We start from the raw sequence: 27243 nt of genomic DNA, 5'->3' as shown, positions 1-27243 counted from the left end.
TCGGAGACATTTTTTGCCAATTGCGTAAATGGCGTTCTTCAGTTCTTCGCGCTCAACTACATAGAGAGAAGAATATCGTGGGATACTAAACATATCCACAACCCTCATATCACGACCAGCGAAGCACTCAGGGGCGTAGTTCCCTCCAGGCCGGGTCCCTTTGCCAGGATGGACGTAATAGGAGCCGGCTACTCGAGAACTGGCACGTTATCCGTGGTAATTGCTCTCGAGAAGCTCCTAGGCAAACCAGTGTAATATGGCGGGTCTCGTACTTTTGGTGGTGGAGGATGTACGCCAAGATTGGCCCCTTCCAGACGGCGTAAACTTTTTTGACATCTCATCCAGCCTACTTCCAAAACTGGATGCGACTGATTGAAGCCAAGCAGGCGGGAGACCAAGAATTGGCTTTTAAACTTCTGCGCGAGGTCACAAATGGATATTCAGGCTGTACTGATATGCCACATGTCATGATGATTCCAGAGTTGGTTGAACTTTACCCGGACGCAAAAGTGGTCTTGGTCACTCGAAACCCCGGACGCTGGTGGACTAACCTTAAGATATAGGTATCGCGCCACCATTCTGTATCCACAAAATCGGGTGCTAATGGCCGAAGGCATTCATAGGGCAAGCCACGCCTTGGTACGTAGCAGTACTCACGTACCCGATTCCAGGCTTGAGGTATCTGCCTCAGTTCATGAACGCGTACTTCAAGGAGACCGCAATGCTCTGGGAAAGGGCGGCAAGACGCCTGGAGAATATGGGCCAGGTCTGTCACTGACCTCATCTTCTCGGCCTTACCTAATGTGATGCCAGAATTGTTGGAGGTATACAATTGCGAGGTGATCAAGTTGGTCCCCAAGGAGAGATTGGTGGTCATAGATATCAAGGACGGCTGGGATCCTCTGTGCAAATTCTTGGGGAAGACAGTGCCGAACGAGCCGTTCCCTCGCGTTAACGAAGCCGAAGCCATTGCAAAGACGGGCCGTGGGCTTATAGTCAAGTTTGTGCTCATCTGGCTCAATATCATTGCCGTACCAGGTATTTTGCTCTCATCAGCCCCGAACGTCTGGTCGGTCAAACCTTGTTTCTAGGTATTGTGGCTTAATTAAGGGGAAGCCGGAGACCATTGCTTCTTGAGATCGACAGTCTTTGAGCGGGCGATTTCGCTACTATCACAGACGACATAACCCAAAAATCTGATCGGACAGGTGGTAGAGTTATGGGATGAAGACGCGTTAGACTAGCACGCTACGAAAACCTCCGACATGGTTGGTAAGTGGACCTATTACCTATAAATACATAAATGGGCGTAGGGTGCGCTGACTCCAAACTTGGTAATATCTGCAACTCAGTTGACTAGCTTACCATTCACTTATGGCCTGCCGTAAGTATAGCCACACACACATTGCGGTGCCCTTTCGTTGAGATTGGAGGTTGATGCGATTCCCGTCATTTGATTGAAAACTGCTGATTCATCGTTCGACCAGTTGTCGAACGGTGACTCCACAAGTCCCGCTAGGGTTGTGTTTCTCCCAACAAAACATAGACGAATGCGAGCCCCCAACACAGTAAATAAACGCCTGACTTTTCGAGTCATACGTCGTTCGAAATCCAAACTCTCAAAAGAAGAGCCGCATGGACGACAAGGCTAGCGTCGCATGATCATTTTCACATGTGCCGAGCGCAGTGATCGCCTTGTAGTACGATGTTTGCGCCCTGTGCACCTACCGAATGCGTTGGGTTCACTGCCTTGCAATTAACCTAGGAATATGATCCCCAAATTGTACCAACATTTTCGTTCGCCACGCAATGAAGAGTATCTGTTGAATCATAGAATTCCAGCATTTGATATTTGAAGACTGTGCCCGACATGGTCTTAGTTCTGGTATCTCTGGACACTCATAATCGTGCACTGTACTTTGCTCTTCCCCCTTGAGTGACTACATCGAGTCTTGTTTTGTTGTTGCAGAGCCATCAATTGGCATACTCGCCCATCATGGCGACGAAGATGCAAGTTCCTGCAAAGAAACCTCACATCAGTGAGCAGCCCATCACATTGGCCAATTGGCATCAACATGTCAACTGGCTCAATGTCCTCTTCGTCATCGGCGTCCCACTCATGGGCGTCGTGGGCGCCTATTTCGTTCCCTTACACCCCTATACTGCTATCTTCGCAGTCATATACTACTTCAACACCGGCCTCGGCATCACAGCAGGTATGGCATAACCGCTCCGCTGGAAATTCAAAATGATTCATGTGACTAATACCTTTGTTTTCCCCTGATCACAGGCTATCACCGACTCTGGGCTCACACATCCTACAAGGCGACACCACTCCTCAAGTTCTACCTGGCGGCGTGCGGTGCGGGAGCGGCGCAGGGCTCGATCCGGTGGTGGTCCCGGGGTCACCGGGCGCACCACCGGTACACGGACACGGACAAGGACCCCTACTCGGTGAAGAAAGGCCTCCTGTACTCGCACATGGGCTGGATGGTGATGCAACAAGATCCCAAGCGCATCGGGCGGGCCGACGTGACCGACCTAAACGAGGACCGCTTCGTCGTCTGGCAGCACCGCCACTACCTTTTTTCCGTAATGTCCATGGCGCTTGTGTTCCCTGCCCTGATGTGCGCGTTCTGGGGTGATTTTTGGGGAGGGCTCATCTATGCTGGCATACTCCGCTCTTGCTTCGTCCAGCAGGCCACATTCTGCATCAACTCGCTGGCGCACTGGCTCGGTGACCAGCCGTTCGATGATAGGAACTCGCCCAGGGACAACGTAATAACAGCCCTAGTCACACTCGGTGAAGGATGTAAGTTGACACACCTTTGGAAAACTCGGGAAAGATTACCGTGCTGACTCTAGCCCCCAACTTTAGACCACAACTTCCACCACGAGTTCCCGTCCGACTATCGCAATGCCATCCAGTGGTATCAATACGATCCCACGAAATGGTAAGCCAACTCCCTCTCTTCCATTCCTGAGCCTTGACCAAGCATAAAAAACACATACAGCAATGTTTCAGCTCACTAACCTCACTACAACAGGATGATCTGGATTTGGAAGCAAGTCGGCCTCGCCTACGACCTGAAAGAATTTCGCAGCAACGAGATCGAGAAGGGCCGCGTGCAACAACTGCAAAAGAAACTCGACCAGAAGCGCGCCACGCTGGACTGGGGCATCCCGCTGGACCAGTTGCCGGTGTTATCCTGGGACGACTTTGTGCGCGACGCCAGAACCGAGGGCCGCGCCCTCGTCGCCATTGCGGGCGTGATACACGACGTGGCTGATTTCATCAGGGATCACCCCGGTGGTAAGACGCTGATTGGGAGCGCGGTCGGCAAGGATGCGACGGCTATTTTCAACGGTGGAGTCTATGATCACTCGAACGCGGCACATAATCTGCTGTCGACTATGAGGGTTGGCGTGTTGAGGGGAGGCTGCGAGGTCGAGGCTTGGAAGAATGAGCCGTCGGAGAAGGGATTTCTGCAGGGTGATTTAACTGGTCAGAAAATAGTCAGGGCTGGAGATCAGGTAACGCGGCTTTCGTAGCTTGTTCCAGGTGCTGGTGCTGCGTGAAGTTTTGTGGGCTTGGCCGTTAGGTAGATCAGAATAAGGGTCACGTTCAATGATCAGGCCTAAGCATCACCTCCCCATTGTATGGTCCAACAACTCAGCAGTTTTGATGTGTCCATTCAGGAGTCGCACAACCCGACGCGCTCTGCTCCCAGTCAGACGCTGCTAATAACGCGGAGTCAGACATCCGAAACCGCACCACCACCAGCGACGTCGCTCTCGCCCACCACGCTTCCCTCCTATCGTCCTTGCGGCATCATCTCTATATCCTTTCTAGCCCCGACTGGGCCACTACTTCCATTAAGCTGGCGCTATACATTAGCGCTCAGTACGAGAGGTGGAACTTGAACAGCACAAGTCGTCGGGGAAAGGGTGCTTCGCGGGGTTGCAGCGAGTGTATTGCTAAGGTAAAGGGCCGCGAGACGTTATTTATCATTATCAATACTAGGGACACCAACCAACAACAAATCTCCCAAGATGGCCTCGTTGAAGGGTCTGCTTTCGCAGGTAAACATATCCAGGAGATCTGGTCTGCGCCCAGGAATCAACGAGACAGCAGTAATGACGGTAATCATACCACTAGACACAACAAGCGCTAACGAACACGCCAGGCTGTGCTCCTCTGGACATTCGTGCCCGTGTGTGAGAGAACTAACGACAAGGGCAAGACCTTGGTCATGCGGGCAGTAACTGGCGTTTCCTGACCAAGATGGACCCGACGTCACAGTAACGCCATCAACATGCCTACCTTATCAGCAGCCTGACCGTAGTCTTTTCCGATGGCGATCACCACGAGTCCTTGCATCAACATGATATACGTTACATCTCTGGCAGCATTACCGTTATCACATTGGACAATACGCGACATCCGTAGCAATACTGTAACAAATCCTGAACAGAAATACTACTACGGAAGGGTTCAGACACCGTCGGCATCGACATCAACATTGTCGTGGGCGGGTAACAATGACCAGATGGTGGGCGCCCCGCATACATGCGGCGGGGCGACGGTCCTGCAGGCGTGGGCGGCACAAGCGCAGATTCCGTAGGACCTGACGATACAGTCCGACCATAACTATCATGATATTAAGCACTATTGGGCGGTCGCGGTATGACAGAGGCAGGGATAGGAGCAAGGGTAGATGTGGAATGATCGTGTCGACAACAACGAAATTGGCTGGGGCGATGGCAGCGAAACCGGGACGGGGTTTGCACCACCGCCGATACTGCTGCGAGATCCAATGGAACCTTGTTAAGGGTTGTGGAGTATATCAACTCGAACATTATGCCGGACAGCTAGATTGCCCATTTATACGACCTCACGAATTGCAATACAATAATTGTGTGTTTGGATTCGTTTGATGACGACCGCTAGCCAAGGGATTAGCCGCCGCAGGGATGTGCGGTTGAGCACGGCGCTTCGAACCGACATTTTGTACGCGGCCTTGCATTTTCCAGCTAGTTTCGTGATAGGGCTTCCCAATGCAGTACAAGTCATGTGGTGTCTGAACGTTGTTTGTTCTCATTACCTAAGACATCTGCGAAACTTGAACTAAATGATAACGCGACTTTCATCCTTGTTTATAGTAACGGAGATTGTGGCAGATCTCGTCCCGAGCGGAGGGGGTTGAGGAGGGTGAACTGGTGGATCCGGGCTAGGTCCGATATAATAGTGATAACAGGGGGAGTTTTATTACAAGACTGAACTTGAGTTTCTCTTATTTAACAACTGAAGCCCTCAAGGACATATACGAAGAATATAGTGATAATCCTCCAAAGAGTCCAGGGCATTAGGCTCCTTGCTATTGTGCTTATGACAATCCGGTACATTCCGTTAGGAAACTGACACATCACGGAGGAGCGCAGACGGTGATAGTGGTGAAGTTCCAGTTGTAACGCCTGTGTGAAGTATTGGGCCGAGAAGAGAACGGGATTAGGGGATATCTGTTACTCGACTAACTGCAAAACTGTGCCTTGAAATGATCCATCGGGGAAATATGGTCGGGTTGATCAAGTCGCCTTGCGTAGAAGGAAATCTCATGATGTAAGAGCCAGGGTCAGCAAGTAGCAGGCCTCGAGGTATTCTCGTTGGACTATTCTTACAAGCTCAGCCTTTTCTGAAATATAAAGCGACATCTCCGATAGATTCGTGGTAAGGAAAGTCCAACTCGATATACTCGGTACTAAGCATCCCCTGCACTCTTGGGGACATTGGATCAGCCCTGATAAATTATTAATAATCATGTAAACAAGATTTACATCTTTATTAGATAAAGTAACATTAAAGTAAAACTTAGGACTTACATATAATAAATCTCTTCTCTTTGTTTACACCATATAATAGCAGCGGGACGAGCGATATCGGTAATAATCTGCTTTACCGGAATATCGGGACCAATTGAAATCACTATGCTGGCATCGTCCACTTCTAAGAACGCTTTCGGATCATCTAAAGCTATAATCCCAATCGCCTTCAAAGCCTGCTTTTCGTTGAACGAGTACTCCGGATCTTGGGTGTAGCATTGTATCTGAACGGACTCTTTTATTTTGAATAAGTAATTCCGGAGACTAGAGAGAAGGGCATGTTGGATTGCGGAGCGACGGTGAATTTCAGTACCAAACGTTAACGAACCACAAGCGAAGCCGATGACCTTATTGATAATAACGAATGATGGCACCGAAAGTAGTGTATCTTGAAGATAGCGGTTTTGCTCACTAGCTTCCCATTCTTGTCTTGTGTCGTTTAGTAGCTGGGTTAAAGCGGTAATAGAAGGTCCTCGTGGGTGGATTAGTTCCCTGCTTACGATTTGTCGATTGCAAAGGTCGTAGTAGACTTTGATTGGAAGATACGCTGTTTTAGGATCGAAACATGGAATATCTTGCCACTCCGTAAGTGCTTGTATTGAACAGTACTGAAGCAGTGGGTCTGACCTTTTTATCGAAATACAATTAACCTCTCAAGTAAAGAATCAAAGATTAGAGGTAAACAAGAATGAAAGTATATCATTCTACATACCTAATAATCTCGCAGCCAGTTGTAGATGTTTCATTCTCTAACGCGACTTTCCCGGTCTCGATAGGGATATCAACCACCACTTTATTCATACCTGTCAGGTGAATTTTTCGCTCCTTAAATCCCTTGTCTTGGAGATTGTCCAGTTGTGCGATAAGGCTCTGGAGTTCACATCTAGTAAATAGCGGGGTGCCTTGGTCGTAGAGGGTTTTAATGTGATTATGAATGCTTTTCATTTGGTCTATGCCATGGCTAGATATCTGACTTGAAACCATTACAATTAATATGTGTAATCAAAATGTAACGAAGAAAGTTTCATTCAAGGATGATATCGTTTTGGTTAGTAAGAACTTTAGTACTAATGCTTAATAAATGCCCTCGACAAATTTCTTTTCCTAGGTCATGCGATCTGATCACATGATCGTGAAATCACATGACTCCTGGCTCACGGTATAGGAGTGACGGAACCTAAAACAAAAGCTCATTAGTGCGGAATTTAGAAGGATCGCAAAGACCGAGACGAAGATGTTGGCTATCCGCGTTAAGCGAGCAAATCAGATCGGGTAGAGGTTAGCGGACTTCTGTCATTACCAAAAGTGTCTTCGTAAGTGGAGGTGGAGCAACGAGCGATGCTCACTTACATAGAATGTGGTGTACGATTTAACAGTGGCTGTTTTCATGCCCCACTAGTCGCGGCTCTTCCAGTCCTGACGCTAGCATTCACTAGCTCTGGAGGTCAATTCAGGTGCGATGCGAAAGTGATTCTTAGACCTTGAGTGTCCTGAAGCAAACTAAGGAAATTGTTTTTCCCCTTACATTATCCTGTAGCCTACTGCTGTCTCTCGTTTTCTTTCTCCCTGGCGCTAGGGAGCATCTACGGGGATTTCCTTAAATATTGGCTTCATAAGTAGGCTGTTCACTCATTAAAATATCACAAGCTCGTCTTAATTATCAAACCCTCCATGGCCGTTAGCATTTGTAAAAACGCGTAGGCTGAAACTAATCAATCGAGAAGTAACATGTTAAAGCGTATAGGTTGCTTCTACTTTAAATAAGTAACCATTTCTGAACAGGAGGCAGCCAAAATGCTATAAATCCGTAGTGGTCTTACCAAAAGTCCAGACAAGGTCCTAAAAGGTAGTTATTCGTCGACGTCCATACGCACTTGACCTTTTAGGTACTTACCATTCGCAATGCAATGTACAAATCGACTCAACCAAATCTCCCACAACTCAATGTCACAGATCATTGTCACGGACCACCCTAAAGGTCATATAAAGATTTCGTAAACGTGCGGTTTGGTTATTAGGATACTGTCAAATCAAACTCATGCCTATTCTTGATGCATCAGGTATTCCACTGTGTAGGCCCATTTCTAGACATAGTGCCTATTCAAAAAGGACTTACCGGACTGCCTCCAAGACAATGCTATGGAACATCCTATCACCAGTGCAGATGCTGCCGTGGAATCCAAGGAAGGCATGCTCGTTGCCGCAGTGGCTAAACTTGGCGATAATAGCAACCTTATAATGAACGGCCGGCATGTGAATCCCATCGCGATCTGTGCTCAAATTGTAGCGGGTTGGTTAGTTCTAGGTAGTGGAAATAAATTAATTATGGATAAGGAAGTTAGATGTATCCGTGCCACACTTCCATTAGGGAATGGACTCTCAATTCTTTTCAGGACATTTTGTCCCTAACTGTTACCGACCAACAGGTCAGGTAAAGAAAGAAAGGACCCATCTAGGGGCCACAGCTGTCCTGAACCGTAACAACTGTGTTAGACCGACAAGACAGAAAGAGGGATCACGGGATCACCCAGTCTTGACGTGAGTCTACCGAGATCCAGCACTGGATCACCCTGGAGCTATTAGGATCACTGGTGATCTAACCTTGATCCACATAGCCCCAGCCAACATTAGTAGTAGTAGTAGTAGTAGTAGCTGTATTTAACGTCGTGGTAGGCTCGTATAACGAGGCCCGCGGGCCTCCCTTGGGGCACTTGACGTGCTAGGCTAGAGTCTATGGTATGCTACTTAGGAGCCTCTATCTATAGTCGACTTCCTTAGCCCCCTTTTCACCGACCTCGTCTATCTAGCAGCTTCTCCGCCTTATGACTTGTGTTCTCCGTTCCTTCTGTCCTCGCCGGTTAGGGCAGCGTGGCCCGGTTGTTCTGCGTAGGCAGGACTTGTAGACAATGGCTATAGGCTATCGGCTAGGCATTGTTATTTCCTAGCCTATATAAGTGCCTATTGCCCCGGTTTTACCGAGGGCATATCTCGCTGTAAAACTGTGTTACGTCGAGTAGTGTTTTAAAGGCTTCCGGGGTCTTTATAATCCATCCCTAGTACCTTATATGGTCTCTCTGGGTTATAAGCTCCGGGACCGGCGGTGTCCTTAGGGGTTCCCCGTCTTCTACCCGTACCGGTGGCCTCGGCCAGTCCTCTATCGTCTTCTTCGCTTTTACGCAAAAGACGATATACTCTACCGTTTTTAGATGTCGGCAGGAACATCGTAGTTCGGCATCCTTGTGGTCGAACTTTTTGTGGTACTAGGCAAAGTCTCCGTGGCCCGACCTCATTGCTAGATACCTGTGTAGCCCTCTTCTTGTCAGGCTCTTCAGCTCTTTTGGTGGCTTCCCGGGCGTGTACCCGAAGCCGATCGACTTATAACGCTTTGGCTGGTACGCTTCCTTCTCCTATTAATCATCTACTTGGTCCCGGATCGCCTTTCTTACAATCGCTTTGATTCCCGACGAGGACGTTTCCGACTTATCGTCGTATGGTCCTAATTTTGTTCCGCTTTTGGCTAGCTTGTCGGCGGCCTCGTTACCCTCGATATTAGTATGCCCTGGGCACTATCTTGTCTTAACTTCGTGTCGCTCTGCTAGTGCGTGTATCCTTCGGAACACGTGCTGCGACGATATTAATGCATCTTTCTGAATATACCATAACACCGCCGTGTTGTCGATACAGAGCCAGATTGTCGCCGTCCGGTCGATGTCTAGTGCGCGCTCTAGCCCCCTTAGGGCTTTATACGCCTTTACGTCGAATACTTAATTGCCGTCTGCTATCGAGGCTTGGGCTGTTACTACCGCCTCTCCTGCTTGGTATATTGCGTAGCCGTAGCCTATGCCATCTTTCGTCCTAGACCCGTCTGAGTAGACGAGGAGCTCGTAGGCGCTTCTCTCTTTCGCCCAAGCCTCGAAGTCCTTGGCCGTATCTTCCTTAGGGATCCCTATGGTGGGCTCCCGTCTCGATCCCAGGCCGTACCTAGGTGCGTATAACACTGGCCGCCTAATGTGAGGCAGGAGCCGGGCTATCCGTTATAATTTCGTCCTAAGTCTCTAGTATTCCCCGCTGCCCTTGCCTCTATGGTTAAGCCTCGGTTCAATCCTTAGCGCGAGCGGGTGTGTTTCGTTTACCGTCCGTAGTCTGTAGGCAAATTAATATCGTCCCTGGTTTAGGGCCATCTAGGCCGTAGGTAGCCCGCTATCTCGGAATAAAGTGTCGATCGGCGTGGTCGCCTAGACCGGGAGAGTTGCCTTCGCTGCTAGTTTAAAGACCCTTTCTATCGCCTTAACGTGGGTCCTTATTCTAGTACGTACTTCATTCATTTTCCCGTCCGCCTTCTGTTGTGCTACGTTCTTTGCTAGTAACGTTCTGCCTCCGTACTATACTTCCGCCCCGTAAAGGGCCGCCGGGAGGACACATGCCAACGTGGCCTTAGCGATCGAGGCCGTTAGCGGCCCGTATATTATATTTGTTAGGCTTCGTAGATGCTATACTACCTTTATGGCTGCCGCGGCCCTCTTCTCTACATAGCCTTTAAAGTTGAGCTTCTTGTCGAACCATACGCCGAGCCACTTGAGAAGAGGTGTTACGCCTTCTCCTTCTTGCTCTCCGACCGGCGCAATCGTGACGTGTTTGGTCGTTAGTCTTGGGTTATATCCGCCCCTCTCCTTAGTAATATAAAGCATTTCTACCTTGTCCGGTGCGAAGTGAATCTTGTTTGCTAGTCCGTACTCCTAGATCTCGTCCACTTCCGTTTCGAGCGTAGCGATATTGTCGTTTAAGGACCTGGACGCTTTATAGATATAGATATCGTCCGTATATCTAAACTAGCGTTTTAGGTTTTGTTTAAGTAGCTCTGCTAAGTAAAGCATATATAGCACTGGCGATAACGGCGACCCTTAGGGGGTTCTATAGGCCTGTACCACGTAGCTAGTCGTTATATCTTCTAGCCTTACCCGAACCTCCTTATCGGATAGGAAGCCCCGTATTAGTCTGACTAGGCCTATTGGCCAGCCCTACCGTATAAGTCTTTATAGGAGTCGTCTCTTAAACAGGGCATCGAAGGCTCCTTATACGTCGAGGGTTATTATCGTCACTTTCTCCCCGCTAACCAAGGCGAGTTCTGCGTCGTGGTTAAACGCTGTTACTAGATCCGTCGTAGACCTTGTAGGCAGCGCGCCGCAGTGTTACGGGCTGAGCAATCCGTGTTATAGCGCTACCCAGGCCATCCGTCCTGCGATCAGCCTTTCGAGGCCCTTACCGAGGCAGGATAACAGGGCTATCGGCCTCCACGACTTATAGCTTGAGAAGTCCGTTTTGCTTGCCTTTGGTAGCATTACCACCTCGGCTTTCTTCCATTAGCGAGGAAAGTGGGACAAGTGTAGGCATTTTTCGAATATAATTTTGACGGGTCCTCGTATATGCTCTTAATAGGCTTTAAGTAGCCGTGTTGTAATGCCGTCTACTCTTAGGGACGTGTTAGCGACCCCGATCGTGTGTTTTTCTACCTCTTCCTCGGTGGTCGTGGCGTGCTAGGGTAAGGTCTCGGGCGCCTGCTTTGTTTCTATAAGGTTATACTCTAGGTTATCTCCACTCGAGAATCTCTATAAAACTAGGCGGAGTAGCGCGGTTGCCTTCCCTTCCGTATCTTTAATTAGCGCCTCCCCGTCCTTTAGGGGAGGTGATTTGAGTTTTGGGGTGCTCTTATACTAGTTAACCACGTTTTATAGCTTAGCTCCGTCCGTCGCGGCGTCTATCCTGTCCCGCTAGTACTGCCTCTTCGCCTGTCGGACTGTCTTGAGAAACTCCCTATGCTATGGAGAGTATTCTCCAAACTCTAGGACCTAGTCCTTCTCCGGGTCGTCTTCCGCCGCTCGGTATGCTGTCCACGCTTGGTGGCACTCTTCCGACCACCACGGCGCCGATTTCCTAGTCGTCTTGTCCTGTTCTCTTACCGCGCCGATCGCCATCTCTATTATCTCCGTAAGGGCGTTTACCGCCGCCTCTAATTATTCCGTGTTTTTAATCTTGTCTAGTTTTGGGAGTCTTGCCGTTCCTATCCCGACTAGCTCGGCAAAGCTTTTAAGCTTGTTTTCTAGGACTTTCCATCTTACTTGTTCGAGTGCCTCCTGTCCACGCCCTGGGATTATGATCAATATGGGGTAGTAGTCTGACCTAACATCCAGTTCTTTATCGACTCTCGACTCCGCAAACGGCACGTTGGAGAATGCCAGATCGAGGGTGTGCCCTTCCCTATGCGTAGCTTCCCCAGGCCTACTTATAAACGGTATTCCCGCCGTTATAAACCAGTCGGCCAGGCGGACACCCCCTCTTGCGCTTGTTACCCCTGGTTCGAATGTTATATGTTTAGCGTTAAAGTCCCTTACAACCAGCGTGTTAGGCGGTGGTTACAAGTTGGTAACGTATTTTATAACCGCCTCTATTTCCGGTTGTTTATATGCGTTTAGGATTGTAATACCGTTGACGTCTAGCCATAACATATCTCGGCCTTGTACCGGTCTCCTCTAGGTAGCTTTGAGCTTTTTCCCCCGGCGGATATAAGTTAGAACCCTTAATCTGTCTTGTGTCGTGCTCTAGTGGTCTACCGGTGCGTACATATCCTATACCGGGTGGCTTTTCGTCCGGCTACCGTCTTGCGTCCACGGCTCCTATACGACCGCGAGGTCTATGTTATTCTCAAAGCATTTCTAAAGAAATGCGTTATATAAGCCACTAGACCTCCGCGTGTTAAGAGATATAACTCGTAAAGCTTTTAGTGTCCGATGTCTTCGCTATCCCTGGTATTTCTGTTTTTGTTTCCTATTTATTAAGTGTTAGATTTTAATAATAGCCTAGGCTTTCGCGCATTTTAGTTTCCGCCGTCTGGCTTAACAGCCTCTAAAGCCTTCGCGACGAGGGGCCTTTTGTGTTCTCCGCCTCCCGTATCTCGGTGTCTGTTTGATTAAGGGGCGTTAAGTCTACTAGGGTATCCCTTTCCATCGCCCTCTTCCTGCCTCGTAGTGCTCGGGCGTTGGTGGTCGGGCGCCCGGCCATAGTGCGTTCCGACCTTGTTAAAGCCTCTTACGCCTCTTGCGCCTCTTACGCCTTTACCGGCTCTGCCGACTCTGCTATCTCGATTATTGCGTGGAGATCGACGAATCTCCGGCTTTTAATCTTCCGAATAGCCTTAACCTGGCTCTTCGTCTTGTGCAGGATTTTGCCGTGTACTTTCTGTGGTCTAGCCAGGCATTGCGGATTGTCCGCTCTATGTGGTCCATAGTAGTTCGCGTATTTAGGCGGCTTCTCGTAGGGGATTCCTGGGCCGTGCTCGTCCTTCCGTCCGCTATAGCGGCCGCACCTAGCGATTCTTGTGCAGAATCTTCCGCGGTGGTGTCCTTGGCAGTTCTTATACCTGATTATTGTTATCTTCTTTTCATATACTCGTGAGAGCTCGCTAGCGGAGAAGAGCCGAAATCTCTGGGTTGGTTGTCTAAAGCTGACATGCCATATGGCCGTGCCTTTTACAAGGTCTACTCCGTAACGGGAGATCCGAACATCTGCCGGCGTGCTTCCGGTCTACGCGATCACCTCTTCGATGACCATCTCGGGTGTGACTATTTGCTAAGTTCTTTGTAAATAATCTATTATCGCCCCCGGTACTCCTAGGACGATGTAGCTAGCCCATGTTTCTAGGAGTTTTACTGCCTCCGCTTAGAGGGCTCTACTAAGGCGGGGCTTGTTCTCTGGCCTTATAACTTTGTCCCGGAGCTCTACCGTGGCTAGCTTAATCGCAAAGCCGGTTACGGTCGGTTTCGCGTCCGGAACGTCTTTAAGCGTTAGCTAGAACTCTGATATTACTGCCTGCCGGACGGCATACGGCTATATAGCTCGCGTAGTCGGTATAACAGGCATCTTGATTAGGATTCTTAGGTCCTCTTATGGCGTAGGCGCTGATGTCCTGGTCTCCGTGGTCTTAGCAGTCGAGTGTTGGCTCTTCGTGTTAGTGGTCGGAGGCGTTACCCTCGCTCGTCCTCCCTTTTTCGGGCCTTTTACCACCGTGGCCCACGTCTGATTTGCGGGGGTTTCCTTTGGTCGGTTATGGCTTCCTAAACCTGATTCCTCGGACTCTTGTGTTTGCTCTGGGCTGCTCTCGACCCTGATAGGAGCGTATAGGTGCCCATCGGTCTCTGTAAATACTGCCGTGTTGAGATGCCTCGCTAGGACGTTAACGAGCTCTCTTGCCGTCCTGCGCTAGGTGCTAAGGTGATCTCCTTAAAAGGATTTAACGAAGCCGTCGAGTGTTCTTGCTAGCTTCGTGATCACTTCTTTCTTGACTCTGAGGTCTCTCTCTACTTGAGCTAGTTGGCCTGTTATCATTGACTGGACCGTCTCTTCCAATCCAGCGGCCTTCCTAGGTAGTTTCTCGGGGGCCCTGAAGCTCAGGGTCTTGGGCTTCTTCCGTTGTTTGATGTTTTCATTTGATGGCGTGTTTGGCCCTGTTTCGCGGGTGTGATGGGCCTGTTCCTCGGCCGGCGGCCTTATTGGGGTGGTGATGTCGACGTCCATCGCGAGATTTTCGTCTTGGTGTTGATATTTTCGGGTCCCACTATGGGCCCACTGTTATGGAGTTGGTGTGCTATGCGCCGAGTTGCTAACAGTTGCTTGCGCTCGGACAGTAAATAGAAGGGAAGGTGTAGCCAACATCAGTGAAGGAATGAATGGATATAATGAGGATTAGATTTCCTAGCTATATAGACAGTCATTACTTCAGTGATCAATCTAAGCATCTATCTTACCCATAGGTGAAGCTCAAGCTTTAATGGCTACACTTGTGAATCATCTTTGCTCAGTACCTACTGAAGGCCTATCTCTATAGTCTTCTACACTCGCGTAACGTACATGCCTGCATACACCATACCCTTGTATTATCTGTGGTTGTGCAATCCGATAGTATAATCGTTAGCCTAACGACGCCGGGCTCTATGGCGAGAGGGAGCTGTCTGTTCCCCGTACCTGTACAATAGCGATACGTGCCATTCTGCCACCTCAGTAGTTAAACACTGTGGTTCACAGCTGGTAAGCTGCTTTTCGGACTGCCTCACAGGTGGCCTTGGCTTGATAACCCGACAACCAACGTTCGGAGTGTCATCTCTTGTAGCAAAAGAATAGATCGATACGTGGACTGGACCCAGAGGCAGGAGGCCAGGAGCGAGAACCGACCGATATGAGCAAGCATACTGAATGTAGGCCTATATGTTAGTTCATCAGAAATATGATTTTAGGAGACGGGATACTGATTTGAGCAACTTAGCTTCTTGTTCTTGCCTCCTTGTATGTGCGATATTTCAATATGTACCTACGAAGCACCCACAACATTACCTTCACTCACAAACGGCCGCTCAGCTGTAGTGTCATGAAAGCGAACATCGGCAGCAACTCCCGCGATGTATCTTCCCGCAGCTTATGCACGAACAATACGGGAACGCACAAGAGCCAGCCGTTCGTCGGGTAGAGAGCCACAGATCTACAATATTTCGGAGGCCGTGTGATATCAAAACAGTACCAGATAATACTCGATCGGTAAGTGTGTGAGCCTAAATTGGACGCTTGGCAAACTCACTCAGGAGATCCTCCCCAACGCAAAGAGCGCAGAAATATCAATCTTCTTACCTTCAAGCATCAGCGTCAGACTGTCGAGCAGAGCTCCAAGAACCGTTGCGTGGAGAGGATACAGCGCGCGTCAAAAGACATTGTGAGGTTGCGGGGAGCGTATTGGGTAAGAAGAGTGGTGGTGAGAGAATTTATAGGAAAGACACATGAATGGAAAATGAACAAAATCAGAGTGCTTTCGTAACTCAATTGCCACTTGTTTATACGTGTGCTTGATCTCGGCGCTTCGGATAACTCATATTTCGTTTTGTTTAGAAGGGCCTGCCCACATATTCCTTGCTGTTACTACTTAGCGTGTAGCGAACATCTACCCGACGAATATGATTTATGTGTTATAGTGGCCTCTTCTAAACGCCTTCGTACAAGTAGGCCTCGTATGACTCGTCTTTACTGCGATTAAGAGGTCCAATCGATGGGTACGATCGTCAAGCATGCCCTTCGCTGTACTTAGTATAATCCATCAAACTGTGGTGACATTGAAATCCTTCCAGCCAGGAGATTTCAACCGATCGACCAGTTCAGATGGATTGAAATCGTCCTCCTTCCAAACGGAATGCAGCAGCATCAGCTTCAACCCCTGTGTCAAAGGAGTCGGTACATCCTTGGCACTCGCCGCGGTGATCTCCTTTGCCAGAGTCAAAGTCTTGCTATTCCACTCATCCCTTGAAACATATGTACCCTTGAGCCATCTGGATCCCGAGGTGGTATCGAATGTCCGTCTACCGTGAAGGACTCTTAGATTGTCGAATATGACGCACTGTCCCGGCTTGAGCTTGTACTCGTAAAGATACTTCTCGTCCTCGAGCAGCTCGCGGAACTTCTTGGCTGCTACCAGCCATGCTGTGTAGTATTCACTTCCGATCTGGCTTCGCAGCAAAGGTTGGTCTGGAGATTGGAACGGGGGGCTCCAGAAAACCGGGTTGGCCATATTGCCAAGGATGGTTCGCAAACTTTCGTAGAAGTGGCCGTCTTTCTTGTAATGGTAACGAACTGCTCTCCTCCGTAATGCTTCGAAGTAGCGAGAAGGTCCAAGTTCCATCAAGTTTGCAACACGATGTGAGTCGCTAAAGATGGACTCGCCGCCTTCGCATGTATTTTCGAGGCAATGTAAGAGTTGTATCCGGGGAGGATCTCGTGTATAGAGGAGATCTTGATGCAGGCCGAGGAAGGTGCTCGTATAAGCTACGTTTTCGGCCTCCGGTTTTGAGCGAACATCCCATGTGCGTCCATAAAAGGTTTCCATGACGTGGCCGATCTGATTGGCGATGGTGACTACTGACTCCTCGGACTTGGGAACTCCGTCGATAAAGACAAGCCCATAATTATGTAATTGCGCCATGGCAGCGTGGAAATTAGGGCCCTCTGAAATCCAGTCATCGTATTTTACCATATGCTGACTGGCAGCAAAGAGTTGTTTGTCCCACAGAGTGATGTTCGGTAATGAAGGAAATCCTTCGCGGGACCTGTTGAACCAGCTCCGGATGGCCTTGGCAGAATAAACAGATGTGTGAGGCTCACCGGCCGAGTGAAAGTCGTTTTCCCATACGACCTGAAGAGAAGCATCGCCCAAGCGCTGAATGCTCTTGGTCGATATTTGGTCGGGGATCTCAGTTGTGCCAAAGTTCTTCTGGCCGGAATGTGGATCCACGCATTTGTCGCACTCGCAAGCGTCGCGCAGAGCATGGTAGTTGAGAACGAGGCTCTGTGTGTTTTCCGGATGAAACAAAATCAGATTGTCTGACTCCGTAGTGACACGATTGCTCTGAAGCTGGTTATCCTGGTAATCTATGAACCATGCGTTCGGGTCGGCGACAAGGCTGTAGTCACGTTGACGTTGCAACTCGTCCTTTTGGGGCACCCCGACTAGGTGTCTCTTGAAGGTCCGACTTTTGCGCTCACCGTGATGGTGAGGTGTCGTGTATGGTCTCACACGACAAAAAGCGCGAACTGAAGACAGGCAATGTGGTTTAGGCCTGGTCACAAGCTTTATCTTGGGGATAAGCTTGGCCGCTAGTCTTGGAGGCATGTTTGAGTCAGCTTTATTTTGAGTTTGTGTATATAGTGTTAGAAGATGGGCCGAGAAGAAAACACCAACTTGGAGGAATCCAACACCATTTTGTCCAAAGTGTGCGATTGATCGATATCACCAAGGCGATTAATTAACAACCCCTCCCGCCGGCCTCGTTAATTGGCGCGATGGTGGAGTATGCTCACAAGTCGAAGCTCGGTTGAATGGACTTTGACTCCAGTCTCGAAGTGGGCAGATCCGAGGCCAGATGGGCATGAAATCTGGGGAAGGAGAAGCCCAGGGAAGCCACTTGCAGAGCACAGACCTCACGGTAATCATTTACTACATATGTACTAGTACGGATTAACTCATACCTGAGATCTGTAGGTACGGAGTACATATGAACCCGCACTTGGTAGCCACTAAGAGTGCAGAATGGGTATTCAACATTGACCAATATGAGCTCGCTCTTGGATAAGACGCCTTATCAATGGCTTATCAGTGTCTTATCGGCCCCTCGACCTCGAAATTTTTGGAGAATACGGATACCGCCAGAGTGAAAGTAAAGGAACGATCGCTAGACTACGCGCAGTTGCTTTCTCCAAAGCAAAAGCAGCAAACAACCGCCACATAACATCACTCGCAAATATGGCTCCCAAGGCACCTCTCGCGGCGTCAAAGAAGCGTTCGCGTAATGACTCGACAGTCAAACCAAAACAATCAAGACCGGTAAAGAAGCAAAAGAAGCAAACCGCCTACGAGAGCGAATCGGAGGATGACGCCGAGTCGGGGTTCCAGCCTGTGAACCTGCTCGACTCGGATGATGAGGGCGGCCTGGACGCAGTAGTAGACGACGGCGCAGCATCTGACTCCGAGGCCGGCTCACACTCAGATTCCGGCTCAGAAGACGGGTCATCGGCCAGACAAAAGCTCCAGAAGCCCAAAACCACCAAGCGGAAACTGGCACAGGATGCCCCACCATCCAGCGACGACGAGGACGACGAAGACTCGGAAATGGACGGCGACGAGTTCGACCTTGACGCATCAGACGACGAGACAGAGGCCGGCGGCAAGGGCAAGTCCAAGCGCAATGACCCCACGGCGTTCGCGACTTCACTGCAGAAGATCTTGGGCACCAAGCTGTCCACCTCCAAACGTTCCGATCCCGTCCTGTCTCGCTCCGTAGATGCGCATAAGGCGTCCAAGGAGATCATCGATGCCGCCCTCGAGGCCAAGGCGAAGAGGCAGATGCGCGCTGCTAAGCTGGCTGCGCTGGAAAAGGGACGAGTCAAGGATGTCATCACGGGAACGCAGAACGATCAGACGGGCGAGCTCGTGACGAGCACGGGCGATATCAGAGAGAAGGAACGGCAGCTGAGGAGAGCGGCCACAAGGGGTGTCAAGGAGGTCTTCAACGCCTTCCTCAGAGCGCAACAAGCTGGCATGGAGGCTGAGTCGCAGGCTAGAAAGGACGGCTTTACCGGAGTCGAGGGCAGGAAGGAGAAGGTTTCCGAGATGAGCAGGAAGGGGTTCTTGGATCTGATTGCGACCGGTGGCGGAAAAATGAAGAAGGGCGCCATTGACGAGGCGTAGACTCACATGTGGTAAGACGGCTGGAGAAGGACGGTTGAAGATTTGGTTTGAGTGAGGATGAGACCATGAGAATGGTCTTTCTATTATCCAGTCGTCGGTGCTGGATGTGATTTATGCTACATTTACAAGGCAATTGAACTTGGCATGCCGAATTTGGCGCCACATAACCCCTGGTCAAATCCCTGTTCGCTTTCCATGCGCCCGTCCGCCGTCCAGTGGATATTATGTACATAGTCATGACAACTTTCTACCCGTTTCCATCACCAATGCTATGACTTGAAATCACTGGCCTGCAGATTCCTCGTCATGCTCGGCAGCCTGACCTTCAACCCATCCAGCTCCTTGGTCATGGTGACCTGACAGCCCAAGCGGCTCGTCTCGGTCAGGCCGAAGGCCAGGTCCAGCATATCGTTCTCGTCGTCCTCAGGCTCGGGCATCTTGTCGTAGAGGTCCTGGTCCAGGACGATGACATGGCAGGTGCTGCAGGCGCAGGACCCGCCACAGGCCCCCTCCATCTCCAGGTCGTGTGCCTGGGCCACGTCGAGAAGGTTGTCGCCCTTGCTCACGGCGACCTTGTGTTCGCGGGCTTCCTTGTCGATGAAGGTAACGTAGAGTCTGGAGACAAGAGAAAATACCAGAGTTAGTAGGTTGATCCATTCGCCCGGGGGAGAAAGAGAGGGCAAGAGAGATAGAGACAGAGAGAGTGTGTGATCGACTTACTCTTCACCGGGCTTGGGAGTGTGTATATGCCCGTGTAACCGTCTGGGCGAGGTGCTGAATGTGCGCATTGCGGTCGCGGGAGAGAATATCCGGGTGGCCCGTGACATTGTTTGTGCGGCTCTGGTGGGCTGTGATATGGTGTTGAGGTGCCTCAGGCTTGTTGCCATACATCTAGCGGCGACCATCTTGAGAGCTTCGTTCTTGGACTGCAAGGCAATTTGGTGCGACAAGGTAGAAAAGTCGGGATTAGAGAGTGACGGCAGTGCAGTTGGAGCACTTTTTGTACTCGATGCCGTATGGAGATGCGCAGACGTATATTTCCAGACGCTGCAGTGAGGAGTAACAGATTTGAACAATAACCTAGTCACCAACAATTAATTGCTCGCCGGGCAATTGGTTGGTCGAACAGAGAAGGGGCAACCAACGACAAAGCTCTAAATAGTATAGTGATGGAGATTGCGCCGTGATAATGCAGGTAAAAAGATAAAATTAAAAATTAAAAAGGCAACAAAAAAAAAGTTCCAACGACAGCTGCCTCTACTTTAACGTAGGTAGTCTAGTCTCACTTGTCTAGCTTCTAACTACCCCTTCCAATGGTAACAGACAGCAACAGCAATAGCAACAGTCAGCCAGTTAACAATTAGCGAATGGTACCCTGGAAAATGGAAAAAGACCGCCGTCGCCCATGCCCGCCTCCCGAGTGAACCCCCCGACGTCCGATAAACGGGGAATGGAGAATGCGAATGCTGACTGCTGGATGAAGTGGCTGGTGAAAGATTGTCACCAAATTGTGTGTTCTTTTAGTGGTCAGTGGGGGTTTGCTCAACTGCCACAGTGGCTTGGACTGCCGGCTGCAACCAACAAGAAATTCGTCAGTGCCAGGGAGCTCGTCGTAAGTTTTTAGCGACAAGGATTGACGGCCTGGAAATTAGGCTAGGGGCGCCATGGATTTTCGTCATGCAGACAATGATCTAATAGTGCTTTGATTTTGGTTTTAGCTGACTGACCGTACAGTAGAGCTTTTGTTTGCTTGCTCGCCTGCTTGCTTGAGCTTGCTCTTGGTTATTTACAGTTGAGCTTTGGTATCAGCTTGAATCCAGCGTGTGCCGCCATACACTGCACACCCACGCCCACGCCCACACACACATACACATCCACCTACACACACACACACACACACACCTCACCTCACATAGCTATCTTTTGCAGTCACAGCCCTAACATAGATATGACCACACCAACCAGGGACGGCGTCAATCCCCTGCGCCCGTATTACATCCCACCCACGATAGGAGAGCAGACCGAGTCCATCCCTCGACAGCCGAATCCATTCTCACATGCAAGTGCCACCGCAGGCGCTTCCAACAGCACAAAGTACGCGTCCAGGGCCCGTGACATCTTCCCGGATCTGGACTACAGGGACTATGTCAACGATCCTTCGCCCTCCACCATACAGAGCGTCAAGGAGCTGATCGATGAGCTGCTATGGAAGTACACCAGCGTCTTGATGGCACAGCCTTTCGAGGTCGCCAAGACGGTTTTGCAGGTCAGGACCCAAGATGACATCGAGCTGTTGGAAACGGGTACTTCCTCTTCTTCTTCGTCACAACCGGCGAGCAGACCGAAGATCCCCAGTCCAAGAGAGTCCATGTATGAACAGGTAGGACAAGCCAACGCTCATCGTGCCCATTTTCCAAGTACTCACGCTATATTATATCCCCAGTATCCTGAATCTGACTCGGATGACGAGCCCTCCTACTTCACATCAAACGCACCTTACCAAACCCCCACACCTTCCACGCGATCGCACCGACGGAGATCAAGTCCAACCGATTCGCCGAAACCCGCGAGGGCGCCCGACCTGTTGCCACATCAGCTCAACCTCAAGAGGCCCGACTCAGTACTCGAAGTGATATCGCAGCTCTGGTCCAAAGAAAGCGCGTGGGGTGTATGGAAGGGGTCCAACGCAACATTTCTCTACACGGTCCTACAGTCTCTTCTGGAAAACTGGTCACGAAGTCTGCTCAGTGCACTTCTCAATGTTCCCGATCTGGGAGTCAAGGATGACGTCGACAGGCTTGTCGACATCGCATCACCCTATCCGTGGGCATCGTTATGTGTCGCCGCCACCGCAGCTGTCGCAACCGGCCTCGTGCTTGCGCCTCTGGATGTCGTGCGCACAAGGTTGTTACTGACCTCAACAAACAACAGCAAGAGACGGACCATGTCGGCTCTTCGATCTCTTCCTTCCTGGCTGTGTCCCTCTTCGCTTGTCGCTCCGACGATCCTGCATTCTCTGGTTCACCCATTGATCACCCTTTCGACACCGCTCGTTCTGCGCTCGCAGTTTCTGATCGACAAGCAGCTCTCGCCCACTACCTTCTCCGTCGCCAAGTTCTGCACCTCGTGCGTGTCGCTCTTCGTAAAGCTACCGCTCGAGACAGTCCTACGACGTGGTCAGGCTTCCGTGTTCACGCAGCCGGCATATGTGCGAGCGTTGGACAAGTCAGGCGGTCCCGACACCATCGTACACGCTGGTTCGTACAACGGCGTGGTCGGCACCATGTACACCATCATCGCCGAGGAGGGGTCACGTGTTCTTCCCTTGCCAGCCAAGGCAGTCTCTGCCGCCAAGAACAAGAAGGGCAAACCGGCCAAGATTGGCGAGACAGTATACAAAAGAGGCCAAGGCGTAGGGGGACTATGGAGGGGATGGAAAGTCAGTTGGTGGGGACTGGTTGGGTTATGGACTGCTGGCGTCGTGGGCGGTGGTGGCGAAGGCGAGTTCTAGGCTGGATGTGGACTGTACAGCCGTTGGTACACCACGTCGTGATTCTCGGTATAATATTTGGTTTGCGGTGTGGGCAAGAGCGCTAATGAGTTATGGCATGATATCCCCATTCTTCCTGTACGTATTGGTCCAGAGACCTGTATCACATATACTTCTTCAACTCTTCATTGTACTGAACTGGGAAACTTGATATGATGTAAGCCTGGCCCTAACCCCCCTACGACAATTGGTGCCGGATCCAATGTGAGGTAGTCCTAGTATACAATTCGTTTGCGGTACTCTATAATATACAGATATCATGTCTAGGACCCCAGGGAGGAATCCTAGGGTTGGGAGGGCCATGAAATCAACACTGACATGTGAATGGAGTTACCTTGAGTGGAACAAAAGCTGCCCCCAAGGTTTTGAGAACCCAAGTTATCGATAATGGCCCTTGACGTGTTTCATCGGATGAGGACAAATGCCAGACTGCGTACCAGGCGGTGGAGCCACAGCGGATGGCGCTTGTTCGCCCATGAGCCAACATGTGGCTAGAGGTGTGTCAGAATGCTTTGGTGAAGGATCGCAAAAACATATGCTAACATAATTATATGTCGTCCATCAAAACGCCACTCCAGTCCAGGCCCCTCGAGAGACCCCTGCTTGGTGATGAGAGCCCGTAGTTCGTATGCATAAGGCCGACCTTCCTGGTTGCTATCAAAAGCGGTAGAACTGCTGCTAGAATTTGCTCGCAGTAGTCTTCATACCCAGTGTTCCCAGTCTCGGGCCCACATGGTGCCGGCAGCCCAGAAGCTCGCGAACTGCAAATATTATAGGAACTAACGCCGCAATGATTCGGCGAATTACGACCGAGGTGAGCGGACAGGACTACTAGGCTTCATACTCACTTTTGTACATCTTTCAATCGCCTGAAGTGCACCAATAGTGTCCTTGGATGTCGAAGCATCTTCTACACCCAACTTGGTCCTGTGAGGTGCTTGATCGTATTCGCCATGTTTGTATTCATCCTGTCCAACGTATCAATGAAAATTCAAAATCAAAATGGCTCCAAATCGTATAGGATCGTTTGGATCTAGTAAAGAATCCGCACCAAAAAAGAGTGTGAATGACAGTGCCTATACCATTAGCTTTTCGCTGAATGGTGGTTTGATGGCTCCTCGCACCTCTGACGATGTTACGGGCAATTGGATCTGGGTAAAAGAGATCTCCCAAAGTCTTCTTGTCGCCAGATTTAATTTAGTACCGTCAGTAAACTACTTACTTACCGAGTGCGTCTCACGTCTCATAGTGTCACAGCGCCACTACCGACAGCCAGCTTATACATGACTTTGAGCCAGCGTATGATCTTGTTTTGTGTAGCATTCGGAGCTTCATCATTGGTGACTGCCATGGCATAAAGTAACTGTAGGTTGCCAAATTATTAACAGTAGACAACATTGTTTATAGTAACATTTTTGAATATCCCAGGGGCAAAATGGCGATTGTTGCGCGGCCGATCGTCGAAAGACATACGCGCGGGATTGTCATTCCAGATCGCTCCATGGATGAACTGCTGGCATCTTTTATCGATCAATCGCAGGCAGTTTCTCTTGTGTATTCCTGTTCTCGGCAAGCAAAGCGGTGAATGTAAGGAATTCATGAAGTGGTTGTCCAGCTTTCTGAAGAGCTTTAAGCGCATTATTTCGACAAACACCTTGATACGTATCTTCTCGGGCTCTTCTGCGCCACGATGCTGCACAAAACCGTGTCTTAGGTCTCCTAGAGGAAAGGCATCGTCGGTCAACGCAGAAGTTTCTTCTAGCTAAAGTAATGTGAAATATCCATTAGCCTCGTCAGTAACAATCCCACGGCCAAATTGAAGACAGAAGGATCTTTTTCGTGCTGAGTGACTGCTGAGTGACTACTGCGGTAACCTAAAATACAAAGTCAGCTATTAGCCAAGAACCAAATTTTTTTTTTGGATAAAATTGACGCGAAGAGAACCAGGCAATCCATTCGCGTTCCCCATCTTCAGCAAGTAAGTCAGCCACATGGCAGACACTCCCGGACATGGACTAAGTCAAAGCCGCATATCTGCGTAGAATCAATTTTATAATAAACAAAAGCTTAGGGGCTTGATTAGCAGCGTTGATTTTAACCCGGGATCAAAACTATAGAGTCTTACAATTGAGAACAAACATAAATAAAACGGCACTCATGTGAACATTAATTTGAGGTAACTGCTTATATTGTTGTTGCACTGGAAATAGAAGGCCTCTTTCCAGTGCATACTTTCTGTGGGCCAGTTAAGTATTACTCATATGATGGTTGGTACATGGCTGTGACAATGAAAAATTGGGTTGTACGGTAGTACTCAAAGAAAGCCCCAAATTAAGGTAATAAGAAACCAAGGTGCCTTTTGCCAAATGTACGACTCACAGCACTACGCCACCAAATTCATTTAAGACAAACCGGCACCAGTCGAGACAAATGGCATGAAGGAACAATCCTGAACAACACCACCAGTAACGATGTAGCGCAGATCCGCCTCGGCAAGTTTGGCAGCACCAGCATCCGGATCAGACGCAATGAAGATCTTGGCAGCGTCACCCTCGATGTCACAGGCCATGATGTAGAAGTAGTTGCCCTTGGTATCGACTGCCATGTATATTCCAGGGGTAGAGTCCGATTCATCATAGTTCACGGGCAACAAGGTGATGATATCGGCGCCCTTAGGAATCTCGTCAATGCTGCTCAGACGGAGACGTGAAACGCCGAAGGCATTCATCACGTCGGGGTAGTAGTGGAAAATGCGGTCCGAGTCATCGGATGTAATGACCTGGTCGTAGGATGAGTAGGCGGCGCCGGGCGTGGAAAGGGCTGCGGCGGCGGCTGTCTTGGCGTCGGTAGAACCATCGCCAGCGGTCAGGCCGAGGTTGCCGTCGTCATCGTTAGTCAGGACGTATGAGCCGGACTGGTCGACGATGGCGGTGTAGACGAATCCGAACTGAGTGGCGGAACCGTTAGAGTCATCCTCAGAGTCAATAATTGTGTCGTTGGAAGAAGAGGAGTCATCTTGGCGGCGAATCACTCTCTTCTCCGGGGCGGAGTCGGTGGAGGCCGGCTCAGATTCATCAGTACCAGTTGGTTCAGAGGCACCGGTGTCAGTGGGCTCGGTGTTGTCGGTAGCTGTGGGCTCGGAGGCATCAGTGGCAGTTGGCTCGGATGCGTCAGTGGCGGTAGGCTCGGAACCATCGGTGGCACTTGGTTGAGATCCATCGGTACCGGTGGGCTCAGACGCATCTGTACCGGTTGGTGCAGGAGAGTCTGTACCGGTGGGATCAGCCGCATCGGTGCCAGTAGGAGTGGGAGAGTCAGTGCTAGGTGCATCAGTGGCGGTTGAGCCGGCAGCAGCAGTAGTAGCCGTGGTACCAGTGGCGGATCCCGATCCGAGTTGCTTGCATCCCGAAACCAAGTCAGGGGACTTGAAGTTAGCAAGGGAAATGGATTTGAGCTGGAAGAAATCGAGACTAGTATCGTCGGCAAGAGCCATGGAGTAGGCTACACCGTTGGCGCAGTCACCGTCAGTGGCATACTTGGCTTGAAGACTAACAGAAGGCTCGTTGATGACTGAGATGAGGCGACGACCCTTGGTTCCGAGAGGTACGAGATCGATACCGACACCCATGGTGATTGGGAAACCAAGCGTGGTGGTGACAGTGATCTCGCCCTTGGCTTCGAAACGGGTGGAGAAAGTGGGAGTAAACCCAGTTGCAGTGGTCTTGGCAGAGTCAACAAGATCGAGTCTGGCATTAAAGTTCGGCAGGCTGGCACTGGCGCCGACAAGGACCTGACCGTTGGCCTCGATGTTAATTCCAAGGCTGGCGTCAAGCGCAAACTCAGGCCCAACAACAATGACCTTGGGAATGGTCAGAATGGGAATACCCTGAGCGGCAATGTTCTTCTTGAAAGGATCGGGCTTATAAGAAGCCTGGGCAGCAATGCCCAAGTAGGCTTGGGCCAACAAATTGCCATTGCACTGCACATAACCTTCTGTAATGGAAGCTGACAAGATGTTGAAGTTGACTTTACCGGCGACATGGATGTAGCCCTTGACCTGGCAGTCGACACAGTAGAAGTCGATGGTGCCAGAAGCAGCTCCGCTGGTCTTATCCAAGTGGTAAAGCGGATAAGCCTGTCCGAACACAGAGTCACTAAGGGTCTTGGGTGCAATGTTAAAGTTGGTGGAAGCGTCGACGGAAGGGTTGAGGAGGTTGGAAATTGTGTCCTTGACAAAGTTGTACCCAGCCTTGGCCGTGTTCACAACGACCGTAGTGAGAGCTTTAGGAGCCTCCTTGACGAAGGTGACGGCTGCCTTGACAGTCTTTTGGATGAAAGCTTTGAAGCTAAATCGTTTCTGAATAGCAGCACGACGTTCGACGAAGCTCTTGCGCTTCATGTGCCTCTTTGTGGCAGTAGAGCTTGTTGAGGCAACACCGCCGGTAACATCATCATCCTCAAAATCTGATTCACTGAAGTCGCCTAGACCAGGAGCCAGGTCCTCGAGCGACGAACTGAAGTCGGCATCATCGAAGTTGAC

General features: G+C 50.1%; 8 protein-coding genes across 8 annotated transcripts; 4 read left to right on the top strand and 4 right to left on the bottom strand.

Annotated features, from left to right (window-relative positions):
• Window positions 1-168: 168 nt before the first annotated feature.
• BKA67DRAFT_635786 (uncharacterized protein) lies at window positions 169-1296 on the top strand (the record flags this gene model as incomplete). The annotated part of the gene is made up of 3 exons (XM_046105666.1): window positions 169-249; window positions 384-541; window positions 767-1296. The coding sequence occupies 3 exons, from the start codon at window positions 169-171 to the stop codon at window positions 1089-1091; spliced, it is 564 nt and encodes a 187-aa protein (XP_045962941.1). The 3' UTR covers window positions 1092-1296.
• Window positions 1297-1984: 688 nt separating this feature from the next.
• Window positions 1985-3803, top strand: BKA67DRAFT_674848 (acyl-CoA desaturase). Its single transcript, XM_046108768.1, has 4 exons — window positions 1985-2216; window positions 2291-2812; window positions 2879-2954; window positions 3048-3803. Exons 1-4 carry the CDS (start codon window positions 1997-1999, stop codon window positions 3550-3552), a joined length of 1323 nt encoding a protein of 440 aa, XP_045962940.1. The 5' UTR covers window positions 1985-1996; the 3' UTR covers window positions 3553-3803.
• Window positions 3804-5683: 1880 nt separating this feature from the next.
• Window positions 5684-6825, bottom strand: BKA67DRAFT_533826 (uncharacterized protein; the record flags this gene model as incomplete). Its single annotated transcript, XM_046099765.1, has 4 exons — window positions 5684-5798; window positions 5881-6309; window positions 6381-6488; window positions 6593-6825. The coding sequence occupies 4 exons, from the start codon at window positions 6823-6825 to the stop codon at window positions 5684-5686; spliced, it is 885 nt and encodes a 294-aa protein (XP_045962939.1).
• Window positions 6826-16216: 9391 nt separating this feature from the next.
• BKA67DRAFT_503896 (uncharacterized protein) lies at window positions 16217-17230 on the bottom strand (the record flags this gene model as incomplete). Its single annotated transcript, XM_046097108.1, has 1 exon — window positions 16217-17230. A coding segment is annotated over one exon (1014 nt), but the record flags the coding sequence as incomplete, so codon positions are not given.
• A 1053-nt stretch (window positions 17231-18283) lies between these two features.
• BKA67DRAFT_496405 (Rrp15p-domain-containing protein) lies at window positions 18284-19153 on the top strand (the record flags this gene model as incomplete). Its single annotated transcript, XM_046097035.1, has 1 exon — window positions 18284-19153. A coding segment is annotated over one exon (870 nt), but the record flags the coding sequence as incomplete, so codon positions are not given.
• A 269-nt stretch (window positions 19154-19422) lies between these two features.
• On the bottom strand, window positions 19423-20040 carry BKA67DRAFT_513819 (2Fe-2S ferredoxin-type domain-containing protein; the record flags this gene model as incomplete). Its single annotated transcript, XM_046097606.1, has 2 exons — window positions 19423-19768; window positions 19874-20040. The coding sequence occupies 2 exons, from the start codon at window positions 20038-20040 to the stop codon at window positions 19423-19425; spliced, it is 513 nt and encodes a 170-aa protein (XP_045962936.1).
• A 749-nt stretch (window positions 20041-20789) lies between these two features.
• On the top strand, window positions 20790-23015 carry BKA67DRAFT_558782 (mitochondrial carrier domain-containing protein). The gene is made up of 2 exons (XM_046102346.1): window positions 20790-21533; window positions 21597-23015. The coding sequence occupies exons 1-2, from the start codon at window positions 21102-21104 to the stop codon at window positions 22662-22664; spliced, it is 1500 nt and encodes a 499-aa protein (XP_045962935.1). The 5' UTR covers window positions 20790-21101; the 3' UTR covers window positions 22665-23015.
• A 1858-nt stretch (window positions 23016-24873) lies between these two features.
• On the bottom strand, window positions 24874-25533 carry BKA67DRAFT_558781 (uncharacterized protein). Its single transcript, XM_046102345.1, has one exon. It carries the CDS (start codon window positions 25429-25431, stop codon window positions 25105-25107), a length of 327 nt encoding a protein of 108 aa, XP_045962934.1. The 5' UTR covers window positions 25432-25533; the 3' UTR covers window positions 24874-25104.
• Window positions 25534-27243: the final 1710 nt, after the last annotated feature.

The sequence above is a fragment of the Truncatella angustata genome (assembly GCF_020726525.1).
Source record: "Truncatella angustata strain MPI-SDFR-AT-0073 chromosome Unknown BKA67scaffold_2, whole genome shotgun sequence".
Lineage (NCBI taxonomy): Eukaryota > Fungi > Ascomycota > Sordariomycetes > Amphisphaeriales > Sporocadaceae > Truncatella > Truncatella angustata.
This window is presented reverse-complemented; position numbering and strand designations above follow the sequence as displayed.

Excerpts from the sequence above, each read along its gene's own strand:
- BKA67DRAFT_674848 (XM_046108768.1), top strand. The coding sequence starts at position 1,997 with ATGGCGACGAAGATGCAAGTTCCTGCAAAGAAACCTCACATCAGTGAG. Across the intron at positions 2,217-2,290 it reads CGGCCTCGGCATCACAGCAG|GCTATCACCGACTCTGGGCT; the intron begins GTATGGCATAAC and ends CCCTGATCACAG. Across the intron at positions 2,813-2,878 it reads AGTCACACTCGGTGAAGGAT|ACCACAACTTCCACCACGAG; the intron begins GTAAGTTGACAC and ends CCCCAACTTTAG.
- BKA67DRAFT_558782 (XM_046102346.1), top strand. The coding sequence starts at position 21,102 with ATGACCACACCAACCAGGGACGGCGTCAATCCCCTGCGCCCGTATTAC. Across the intron at positions 21,534-21,596 it reads GAGAGTCCATGTATGAACAG|TATCCTGAATCTGACTCGGA; the intron begins GTAGGACAAGCC and ends TTATATCCCCAG.
- BKA67DRAFT_558781 (XM_046102345.1), bottom strand. The coding sequence starts at position 25,431 with ATGAATGCCTTCGGCGTTTCACGTCTCCGTCTGAGCAGCATTGACGAG.